Source organism: Lampetra fluviatilis, chromosome 33, assembly GCF_964198595.1.
Source record: "Lampetra fluviatilis chromosome 33, kcLamFluv1.1, whole genome shotgun sequence".
In the NCBI taxonomy this organism is placed as follows: domain Eukaryota; kingdom Metazoa; phylum Chordata; class Hyperoartia; order Petromyzontiformes; family Petromyzontidae; genus Lampetra; species Lampetra fluviatilis.
Genome location: NC_136307.1, coordinates 978073 through 990689, shown reverse-complemented (window position 1 = coordinate 990689; position 12617 = coordinate 978073). Strand labels below are relative to the sequence as shown.

General features: G+C 44.9%; 1 protein-coding gene across 1 annotated transcript in view; it reads left to right on the top strand.

Moving 5' to 3' along the window:
* LOC144943867 (tRNA (32-2'-O)-methyltransferase regulator THADA-like) overlaps positions 1 to 12617 on the top strand; it is a 118953-nt gene that overhangs the window by 19991 nt on the left and 86345 nt on the right. Inside the window, exons 4-5 of the mRNA XM_078871703.1 lie at positions 10496 to 10523; positions 10978 to 11126. Of these exons, the coding sequence (XP_078727829.1) occupies positions 10496 to 10523; positions 10978 to 11126 (177 nt within the window). The remainder of the gene's footprint in view (positions 1 to 10495; positions 10524 to 10977; positions 11127 to 12617) is intronic.

Genomic DNA, 12617 nt, shown 5'->3' with positions numbered 1-12617 from the left:
GGTCCCCGGCTTGATGCAGCCGAGCTTTCTCTTTAACGAGTCGGATTTCAGTTTTGACGTTCCGTTCTTCTAGTTCCTGCGAAGGCCTCTTCTGGGGATGACCTCAAAACAAAGAGGCGGCCATACCCAAACTTCTAATGGCGATATGGGGGTCTTTGTATTTGTCTTGAATGCAGGCAAGGCTGATGAGTCGAATGCCTTCTATGACCTGTCCCAGGTGCTGGTTAAAATGGTCCCTCGGGATAGAGCCATCTCGTTGGGTGATCAAAGTTAGGATTTAGCTAAATCCAAAGTGGGTTTAGAGGTTGATTGTATATGAAGTGTTGTTTCATTGTTATCGGTACACTATGTGAAGTCAATAAGTGCTGTCCGTACATTATGCTACATGTACAGTATTGTGTTTTTTAAACCTTGGCTGCGTTGGGCAACTCTGCTGCGTGAGGTGCGACGCCGTTGACGACGACGTTGACGACGAGGGGACAAACGGCGCCGCCGTGGTCCTTTGCATGACCCCGTGCAGCGGCGGGAGAATCTCGTGTGCAGTTCAACTACAAAGTGCAGCCCGGCCACGCTGCTTTTCGCGGACCGCTCTGGGGAAACGACCTCTGCCGCCGCCGCCGGAGGGCTTTGTGTTTATAAACCCCGCCGAGCCAGGCGTCCGCCTTCTCCCGGCCCCGCCGAGGATCCCCCGTTCGGCTAAGTCATCCCGCGAGGCCGTGCGCGCAGGTGCGCGGCATATGGCTGTCGGTGCCGGTCTCGTGTCGTCTCTCTCGGCAGGTTTGCGTTTAGTCGGCTGCGGAAGCGGTGGGGAAACCCCCCCCCCCGCCCCCTGAAATCAAAGCGTTGACTCTGGTGCGGCTCTGATTGCGGTGTCCATCGCGTGTCTCTCCGCCGATGTGTTGCATCGCGATCCTTCTTCTTGGCCGGTCAGCCGCTGAGAGCTGCGCAGGCTGTCAGCGCTGTCAAGGGTTCAGCAACACCGTCTCTTGTGGGATGTTTAATTACAAGTCGACAAGAGCACGTTCACAACGTGTGTCGCTATGGTGTATTGTATAAGAGGCAGCTTTGAATAGGCATTGCTTCACTGTGATATGCAATTGCTTCACTGTGATATGCAACGTCCTGAAACTGTCACCATTATGAAGGTCATCACGGTCCTTAAAGGTGGCGGGAAAGTGTTGTGGTTGTGGAGAACGAGCACTGGATGTGAGTTCCGAAAATCTCCGTTGCTCATTTTATTTTTGCCCGATAACCGTCGGCAATGTCGGTTCCCGGTGAGGCTCAAGAAAATATTTTTTTTGCTTTATGATTTTAGCATGCAGATCTGGACCTTCTTTCTAGTTTGACAATATTGCAGCTACTAGATTGGCTTGCTGTGCATATGCACTCTGGTGGGCCTGGACGGTATTGCACTTTTTTCATATATTTGTGCAAATTTAAAAAACTTCCAAACTGTTACACATTTGAAGGAAACGTAAAAAATATCAGAAATCAGTATTCTTCACAATTACTATTTGCTTGCAGCAGTAGAAGGTTGATAACAAAAACACTTTTTGTAACAGAGCCCCTACTTTAACCTGGATAAAAGGGGAAACGGTAAAGGTGCAGCCCTGCAATGTCTTCCTCACATCACTGCTGGTAGAAGGCCCTTTCACGAGAGCGAGCGCGAGAGAGCCACTGTCGTGGGTATTTGGCCCACTATTCAATCCTGCGAGATATCTCGGAGGAGGAGGTGGAAGTGCCAACACTTGCGACCCGCCAATCCGCTCGCCGTGGTTTACCCAAGCATGCCGCCGCACGGACCAGAGGTGTGCGGTGATTTAAGTAACTTGGCACATTTTGAACCGCCGCCCGGGAAACTGAAGCGGCGACCTCGAGGTCGACGGGACGCTCTCCTGCGGCATCCCGCGCGGCGGTTTGCGCCACTGCCAACGGACGAGCCCTGCGAGAGCGTCTGTGTTGCTGTGACAGTGAGATCTTCACGGGTGATTTACGTCCCGAATTGGATCTTGTGACCTGGGCATATGTCATCACTGGTTGATTTTGGTAAAGTGAGCGCGGGAAGGGGGCGGGGGGGAGAATAGACACAAGTGGGGGGAGAAAAGGTGCCCTGACCCTATAATTACCCCAAATGTCAAGGCCTACATTTAACTCCTGGTTTCAAAAGCGGTTTAATTGAGTGTTGTGCTGGAGCAAGAGCCGTAGGGCCATGGCGAGATGGGAGCATGTCGGAGTAAACCGAAGCCCTGCCACCTCGGTGCACTCCACATTTCCATCTGTTTCATAATTTATCAAATCATATTAGTGGCAAACATGAGTGTAACTCTTTCAGCAGGCACAGTGCTTATCTGATCTATATTTCAATTGAAACGTTAAAATTATTCAACGTTAAACAGTTTGGCTTTTAAACTTTTTTTTATTAACTTTTAACTTTTTTAGTGTTCCGTAGGCTTTTTCTTTCTCACAGTTCAAAGTCTTTTTTGCCACTAAATTATTTCTGGGATTTCCAATGGATACCTAGGAATTTCTCAGAGTTTAACACGTTTAATGGAATTTAAAAGAGTAATATTGAAAGATTTGTTGCTTGCTCATTTTAGCCACTTGTAAATCAACGATGTTGAAATTCCTCATTCTTTCTGAGGCACCAAATCCGAATATGTCGTCTCCAATACTTTACAACTGCCCCTTCGTTCTTAATATGGGCCATCGCCTCATATTCGTTCACCAGCTACAGTACATTTTTTTTACGTATCGAGTACAGTGGTGTTAGTAACAGGAGACGCAAGCCCTGCTTGGCTGATGCTTGTTCACCACTGCGAAATGAGTCCCTCATGTTTCTGCTTATAACCCCAATTCACCCCACACTGTTGTCTGGCGGGCTGTCATGCAGAGGTCATGTCACTTTCGAACCAAAGTTTCTATTAAAGTTGTCGTAACTTAGCAAACAATGCCCCGCTGCAAATCAGCGGGTGATGAAAGCGAGCGGTGCTCCACCGTTGGTCAGCTGGCGAGGCACTCTGCTGCACCGCGTAGCCGTGAAAGTGGCGCTTGCTGGTTTACAAGAGAGTTGTTGTTTCTTTGTATAAAAACCACACTGGCAGATATCGTCCTTTGACTTTGAGATTTCAACAGGCCATGCACATTGTTGCGACCAGTTTCAATATTTACTCTACTCGGTTGAATTCTCATGAGTAAAGGATTCTTAACAACAGAGAGAAACACGGTGTTCATAGGGTGCTGTCCTATGAACCTGGCGACCCGACTTCGATTCCCAGCCACGGCTAACAGCAGCTTATATCACGCGAGGTCTTCCCCCCCCAACCCCGTTCAGGAACCTGCACTGACCAGCATGGTGAAGTATGGTCTAAAAAAACCCCATGGCGTGAAGAAGGCCTCCGTCCAGTCGAATTGAGAATGGCTGCAATAAAAGATGTCTTGCGAGAGTGGGAACTCGGGCAGTGTCGCTCGGCACATGTCTGTGACAAACAAGAAACAAGAAACAGTTGAAGGAGGGAAGGAAATAAAAAAAATGTATACATCAAAAAAAAAATCAAGAAAAATTTATATTGCCTTCAAATCTTTCACATTGTGAGTGGAAGAGGCAAAAACACAACTCTTTATAAACGGCCAAAACAGAGGAAATGAATGTAACAAAATAAATAAAATAACCCGGCGGGAGAAACGGAATCGTGGCTGGGGCTGCTGGCTTGCCGCGTCCGGTCAGCGCCGGCGCTCGGCTAAGGGCTGGGGGGGGGGTCGCGTTACGCCGACAGACTGACAGCGCAATTATGGCGCGTGACCCCAGCAAGCACCCTTGGTTCCAGAGACTCCACTCAATGTATCCCCTTTCGTGTAGATTGGAGACAAGTGGGAGCCGGGCTGTGGGGCCGTGGGGTTGGTTGGGTTTGCGTTGGGCGCTGGGGAGGGACTGGAGCTGCCGATGGCCGTGGGCTAGGTTCTTTAAACTTGACCGTTTCACCTTTGTCCTGTTGCCTTGCAGATCTTCGGGTTTTTGCGTATCGGAGGCTAAAACTAAACCGCCTAAGTATGCTGATCTGCAGTTAAACGGACGGGAGGGTGGGTGGGTATTGCAACTCACAGAGACGTTCTTTCATGCGGTTGGGCCCTCTCGGCGTTTTTATGTCATCTTGTTGAAGACGACGGTTATGGTAAAGTGTTTGTGTGTGTGTGTATATATAAATACTGTATTTATCAAATGTGTATTCGAATGGAAGGTTAAACGTTTTCATGCAAGTTAGTTTCAAAAAGGCTTAGGATGGACATGAGGTCCGTTACACGAAATCCGAAGTGTCATGCTGAAGTAATATTTTGTAAACGCGAGTAGACTAATGGGCGCGAGTGATGGATTAATATGAGAAATGTTAACGTTATTACCCGCGCATTGCCTCGCACATGTCAGTGGATTATAAATGGAACAAACGTGGCCTTTTCATGTTGAACTCTCGCAAACATTTCAGAAGTTTTACTCTGCGATGCCGTTTAAATTTTTATTATTATTTTACATTGTGGTTAAAAAAAAGGAGGTGGAATGATTTGACTGAATTATGTTGGTTCGGGTTTTGAACTGAAAAAGAAAGATCCTTGTGACGAAAACTTTGGAAAATTCACGCTTCTTTCATCATCGTCGTCAGCGTCGCCGTCTCGCCACTCTTTGTAGGTTCGGCGCGCACGCGTGTGAGTGATGTTACACTTTCATTTCTTCAAACTGTGATGGAAAACGTTTGTCTCTTAAGAGTAGCACATCAAAAGCGGTTGCTTCCAGGAAAGCCTTGATCCACTGCAAGCAGAATAAAAGTAATAACCTCGTTGCATTTATTGTCAAGGTGGAACCAAATCAAAGCCGCCAGAAATGACCGAGCAAGTTGTTGTGGGTGTGTCCATCCAGTTCGTTGTTAATACTCGTACCTCGGTGCAATCGGATAAAATCCCACAGCGTCTTTAGCTCAGAACAGTTTACAGTTGGACAATTGTGAAAGCATCTGTATATATTTAAAGATATAAATAAATACACATTTTGTATATCCAGCAGTGGATTGATCATGGCTGTGAGGATGATGATGATGATCATGATGATATTATAACCAGCTGGACGATGGTCTGGTTGAAAATTCAAATCGTCAAAAATGTAAATCCCAATCAGAAGTGGTTTCAGTGTTGTATCCCTTCGAGGTCGGTAAAATAGTACTACATTGTCAGAAGTTGTTGTACTGCTGTGGAGTGAATGATCCCCACCATAGCAATGTGTAATTTCCACAACTGGCTCACGAGCGTTATCCAGTAAACATGCTGTTCTTGAGCCAACGTTGGTTGACTTTGGGCCAACTTCCACCGTCAACTGTTTACTGGGTCGGTGGCGAAGATTGATGTCGTCCCATGCTTGTGTGACTTTGATCAACCATAACCAAATAAATTAATTTTTGAACCACGGCGGCTTCACGCCCGACGTACCTCGTCACCGCACGCGTGCCGGCGTGGTCCACCCTTGACTGGATACTACCGGGAGGACAGCCAACGTGTCGACCGAGGTCGTGAGATAATCCGAGCCTTGCAGATTACGCGATGAATATAAATTGTGTTTGTGTGCCGTATATTCCACTGCTACACAAATGCACGTTTTGCAAGTTTGGTAACGCGACCTTTTCCCTAATTGCCGTTGCTGCTTTGTGGCCCGGGCTGATTTAAAGATTTCTTATCAGGCCACAGGATTTAGTCTCTAAAGCATTTTTGTTCCTTAATTGTTAAAAACAAAAGCCCTCGCCCATACACTTGTAACAAGAACTGAGACCGGCGAGGAATGGGGTTTTGCGTTGGAACGTGCAACTCGATTCCTGGGCACTTACATTTTTTTTTACTGTTGTTTAATTTTCTCTTTAGTCTTGATGGGACGAGAAGTCGGCGACTTTTTACCTCACCACAACCCCGGCAACCTTACCTCCACCTCGCTCCTAACCCCCCACCACCACCCACCCACCCACCGCCCCCGGCCACACCACCACTCGAGCTCTCTGTGCTCCCCGACCTCTCCCCACGATTCGGTTGATTAAAATGTTAACGAAAGCATAAACGGCTCTGACAAAATGACGGGTGGCGCATTAAACGGCGTATCTAAATACGAAGTAAATGCTGGAAAACTCATTTCTTAGCTTCGCTGTATCGGGTTTAAAGGGGGCCTCTCCTTCTGTCGCCAATGCATTTTATTCCGTCCCCCCCCCCCCCTTTTCATGGTCTGCTAATGCAAGCGGAATACACATTTTTTTGATCTATTGTGCTCAACTGTACGCATTTCATAGTTATTTAAATTGAAAGTAAGACGTGCGTTTTTTTTCTTAACATTTTTACAAATGCTGCTGAAAACTTAATATTCATTCCCAGAGAAAGTAATTGCTCTTATTTGTGCCAACATAATGTTTATTCACAAACTCTAAAAGGGTTATAGAATTGTCAAAGCTAACTAAGACGCATTTTTTTTACCCAGCGTACACTCTGCTTCTCAAAACTTTATATGTTACCCGCTTTTTTTCTATTTTCCCGGGACATTGCATATTCAGGATTGGGTTTTTTTCTTATTCTTGAAAATAAACCCAAAGTGTGCATTGCTTTCGTACTTTCCAAAGCGTCTTACGACCCGGAGAATACGGTAAATGGAACGCAGAACACAATTCGCGACAACTTATTCTGGGTTTAAAATTCAGAGACAACGCTTTTTCCCCTGCATGTCTGCCGCACGCATGTGTGTGTGTGTGGCTCTCTAAACGAGTGGTCACCTGATTTTTTTTATTTGTGTTGATTGTTAAAGTAACCCTCTTCCCAACCGTGAATACACACCGCCACTTTGCGGCTAACTTGGGCACACTCGTTAGTGATCGTAAAGACGGCCACATATACATACGTGCTGTCTGAAATAAAAATTTTGAAAGTGGTACAATCTCATGGCTGATTAATTGCCTATTAATTTGTTAATAATGTAATAAAATCAAACTGTGTTTTACACGCGTGTTTGATTAATTTGAGACAACGTGCCCCTTGCAAAGCTTTCGTTGCGCAGGAAGCAGATGTCTGCTGCCTGCTGTGCAGTTGGATTTAAAATGTTTATAGTAGTTACAACACTGAAAAATGCGGTATCATTGATTTACTCACGTGATAATAATGTGCTCCGTAAATGAGAAAATTAAACACTTCGTTTTTCACTGCCAACACAGTACATTTATTCATTCGCTGCCATTCACATGTGTGACATCGTGGAAGACAAATTGGGCAGTTTTTAATGCTGTTCAAAATAAATGTCGCCTTTATAAATTTGTGAAACCTCAAATTTTTTAAATACAAATATTAATTACATTTCTGTGTAAAGTTTGCAATTAATTAACTGGACACGTTAGCAGAGCATGTTTGAGAAGCACCGGCTAAAACACGGTGAGCCGTTCCGGACTTGACTGTTAAAACCAAACAAAAACCCGGATAATTTTTCTCTTTGCACGTTTTCTTCGGACTGCCTCGTGCAGTGAATGGGTGCTGTGTGTGAAGCCCTGTGTTGCCTGTGGTGGTGTTGGTGGGGTGAAGTGTGGGAACTGCACCTCCATTCCATTTGGCCAGAGCCGTTGTCGTACTCCAGGGAGCTGTGGCTTCACCCAAGGCCCCCCCACCTCCACCAGCAATCAAATTAATTGTTGAAATTTAGCGCCATAATTCGATTTAAGAATTAATTCCTTTTTTTATACGCTTTTATTTAACTCACTCTGTTGTTGTTGTATCTTCAAATATTGTAACTCGATTTTAACCCACTTCCCAATGTGGTATCGACTGCAAACTTGGTATACTTATGTCATACTGATGACAATACCATATTCTATCATAAAATATATATATATATATTTTTAAACATTATTCTTTATATGTTATATGTTTCGGCTTGGGTATAATTGGAGTCGTACATTTCATAAAAGCGTGTTTTAAAAAAAGTTTTAAAAATCTATTATTTTGTACGGACGCTGCCCATGGTGTGCTGAGTAGTGGTCAGCACGCTGGACTTGCGACCCAGAGGTCACCCCCCCCCCCCCTCTGTCCACACCATAGTTGGTCAATTGGCAGCTCGCTTGTGGTAAAGTGTGCGCATTGCTGCCTATTCCCAGACGCCCGGCCAGTGTGGGAGAGTAGGCCAACTGCCCTCTCTTGGGGCCCCTCTAGTGGAGGCCCTTCCACCAGCAGTGGCGTGCGTGAAGAATTGCAGGGCTGCACCTTTACATTTTTACAATGTGTATTGTTTCTTATTTACTACACCTCATCTTATTTGCTCCATTAGCCAAAATATAACAGCATATAATTTGCATATACTTGACACAGATAAAACATCAATTCCCACACGCGACAGGATGCACGTATCATGAAGCGTACTAATCGGTATAAATTCATTATTAAAAGCAAATATAAACACAAATCTAGGTTGAGTCTCCACGTGCCAATACACTCCACATGTTGTTAAGCCCTTACCTTCCTAGACCAATATTATCTATCAGCATTTCTTCAAGCAAGCAAATCTGTGGACCAGTTGTAACCTGGCTCTCATCAGTGGAGTCGGGAATTCGTTAGTGGCAAGGGCATTCTCAGTGGGCTCCATCGTAGGGATGTCCCTCCACTTTAATTTTAGGAGCGTTTTAACTCTTTGCTGCAGGACTACTTTTACACATTACCTCAACACAATGGAGCTTATACATTTAAATTATATTCGTACTTGGTCATGGCTATGACTCGGATCACGTGGGTTGCGCCGTAGCCTGCCACACTTCCCCTCGCTGCGTTCCTGAATATATATTTGGGCGGTGATGTAATTGCCTTTGAATGCAATTAAGTTGTTATGTTAAAACACTGATTTTTTAATTGCAACTTTGCATGACATTACATGGATCACTTTTCGCGGGTCTGTACATTATGGGAAAATAAAGTGCCTAATAATTTTTTTTTACTTGCTGCCCCTGAAAAAAAAGGATGTCACTGCCACAGTGCATTATGGAGAAATGTTCAGAACGAGCAAAGAGAAGTGGCCCAGCGACTGGTGCCTGTTTGCAAGTGTAATCTTGGGTATCGCATGTCTTCCGAATACCGCTATCCCACACACGTAGGTCGGGAGGTCACGACACCAGGGCTGTAAGCCAACCTATTTAACTGGGACACAGGCGAATGGGAGCTGCCACAGCAGCGTAACGGTTAGGACACCAGACGTGGCATGCTCGAATTAAACGCGTACGCTACGACTGCGGCGGCGAAGCTTGAACACTGGGCACGGTTTGATAATTGTGGGCACTCCCGCCTCTGGCCAGTGTGGAATAGTAGACCGAATTCCCTCTAGAGCTTCCTTTAGTGGAGGACATCCCGCCAGCAGTCGTGTGAGCGAGCAATTGCAGGGCTGCACCGTTACCTCCGATTCATTGCCTCCGTTGCAGTTGAGACATAGATATGCGTCGTTCTTGTTACGTAAGGACAATGAAACAACGTTGCCGAGCCCATTGTAATTTTAAGGCCACTTGGGTAAGATTTTGTTTCCTTTCAAGTTTTAACAAGAATTTACAATATGACGCCGTGTCGTTTGGCGATATCTTTCTCATTTATGAGTAAACAGTTGTGAATGCGGCGCTGACGGATGATTCTTTAGATGGAGACGGGTTGAAAAGAAGTTTGTAAATTCAAAACATACGTTTGCTCTTTCTGAGAGATGGTTGTAACCAGCATTCCTTTCTGGAACAGGGCCCTGTTTCCCCGTCTTTACGCGGCGAAGTCACGCAGAACCTTTGCTTTGACCTGGATTTAAACGAAGCCGCGTCACTTTGCCGCACCACCTGTCTGGCTTCTCGTCAATATCAATGCGAACGTTCTATGAGCGATTCTACTCCTTAAGGTCTATGCCAAATGGCCAACAACACCCAGTGAAAATAACGTCTGTCACATTTTATCTGGCTCGGCAAGGTCTTGCCGGGAAAAACCTCGATTGTCGATGCTTTGGTGTTATGGACCAGTCCAGTCTATTCTGGATGAGTTTCAAGTAAACGTTTTGTCGATATCAGATGGTGGATATTTAGGTGCCAATTTCTGATCAAAGTTTGTATTTTCAAATTGCTTATTCCTTACCGTTACATTTTGCTGTAACGGGAAACTCGGATTCCTGTCTGCGTTATTGGCTACCGCCATCTTCCATCAGCGTCGTCAGATTTGATCTATCCACTGCTGGACGAATGCCATCCCCTCAGTCTCGTGTTGCAACATTCCCCCTTTGCAACACGAGAAGAAAGACACGTCTCAGCTATTCATTGTCTAAGGGAACCAATTTTTTTAAAGCACTTCGTAGTTTTACGAGGTGACGCATGTATACGAATATTGATTTTCATATTTTTTTATTAAATGAATGGATAAATGTTTGCGTTGAACAATACGTGCATATGCAGTCCACGTGTCTAACGCTGCACCCCGCTGTTGTTTGTTTCAGACGATGTCGCAGGAAGAGCTGCAGGCAGGTGTGTGCCTCGATCAAGTTGTGTTGTGTGGTTCTTTTTTTACAACAGTTCAGAAAGAATTGTGAAGTCTCCTTTATAATTTTAACTCAAACGTGATCACACGAACGTAGGGCCTGTGGACAGCTTCGTGTTACCCCGTTTTGTGTTTAGTTTGTTGTCCTTCCCCCGCACCTCCGATTAGCACGGTTGGCTACGTGCGGTGCGAAAGAAGTTCAACGTACACACACACACACCCTGACAGCTAGAGTGGTGGGTGGGGAGGGCCGGCTCAGGTTCTGGCAATTCTGCTCCGGCCATGCACGCAGCCAGAGTTGACGGGCAGAGGAGTTAATCTCGTCGTCAAAAATACAACCATGGCTGTACTGAACAATTTGCCTGTGGACCGACTCGATTATTCCAAGGTGACAGGCAAATGTGAACATGGCCACTGACCGAGCGCTGTTCTGTGGCCCAGTGTCTGCGTACCTGGAGGAGGGAGTGTTGGTGCGAGGTCTCTGGAGGGAGAGTCTGGAGGTCGTCATCGCTAAAGTGGCCCGGAGCTTCACGTTGGTGCTCGAAGACAGCGGGGCCCGGGACAGCCCCTGGTGCTACTTTGTCATCAAGGTAAGCCGATGATTTTATTCAACATAGTTTCAAACTCGTGTGCGAGTTCAACCCAAGGTGACAGAAGTTGCGGAATTAATAATGAAAACACATAACAGGGTTATTATTTGTTTCTTTCGGTTAAGTCACGTCTAAAGATAAAATAATAAATTAAATTAAATAATAGAATACGACGTTTCGATTGCAACACAAGCAATCATCATCAGGTATAATGAAATAGCGACATAAAATCTAACCAGAAAACTATAGACAGACATATTAGCAGACAGATATCACCAAGATACATAGCGAGAGCAACACAGGTAACAGAGAGGGGTGATCGTCTCTGTGTGGTGGCCTTAAATAGACAGAGGGGGGGGCGGAGGCAGAGAGAGGGAGGAGGGTTAGAGAACAAATTAGCATATCAATGAGTGGTCAACAGACGTGGTGCTGCGAATGCGATGGCACGGCAAGCAAGCCTGAAAATCAGGAGAAGGACACACTAAAATTAAATAACCTAGTAAAATATCGAAATGTAATGTAATACAACACAGAGGGTCGGTCAACACACAATTAACGCATAGCCTGGTTGATTACGTATTTCAAAGATTGCTAAGTTAGAATTTAAGTGTGAACAATCTAAAGAGAGGACACAGGCAGAGAAAACAAGTCGCCAGAGAGAGAGAAAAAAGATAAGCTTAAAACTTCCCCGTAGAAGTGGTTCAATCTTAATTTTAGAACTTTCGTGACTGCAGGAATTATTATTTGTTTCTTTCGGTTAAGTCACGTCTAAAGATAAAATAATAAATTAAATTAAATAATAGAATACGACGTTTCGATTGCAACACAAGCAATCACCATCAGGTATAATGAAATAGCGACATAAAATCTAACCAGAAAACTATAGACAGACATATTAGCAGACAGATATCACCAAGATACATAGCGAGAGAAACACAGGTAACAGAGAGGGGTGATCGTCTCTGTGTGGTGGCCTTAAATAGACAGAGGGGGGGGCGGAGGCAGAGAGAGGGAGGAGGGTTAGAGAAAAAATTAGCATATCAATGAGTGGTCAACAGACGTGGTGCTGCGAATGCGATGGCACGGCAAGCAAGCCTGAAAATCAGGAGAAGGACACACTAAAATTAAATAACCTAGTAAAATATCGAAATGTAATGTAATACAACACAGAGGGTCGGTCAACACACAATTAACGCATAGCCTGGTTGATTACGTATTTCAAAGATTGCTAAGTTAAATTCTAACTGATGATTGCTTGTGTTGCAATCGAAACGTCGTATTCTATTATTTAATTTAATTTACTATTTTATCTTTAGACGTGACTTAACCGAAAGAAACAAATAATAATTCCTGCAGTCACGAAAGTTCTAAAATTAAGATTGAACCACTTCTACGGGGAAGTTTTAAGCTTATCTTTTTTCTCTCTCTCTGGCGACTTGTTTTCTCTGCCTGTGTCCTCTCTTTAGATTGTTCACACTTAAATTCTAACTT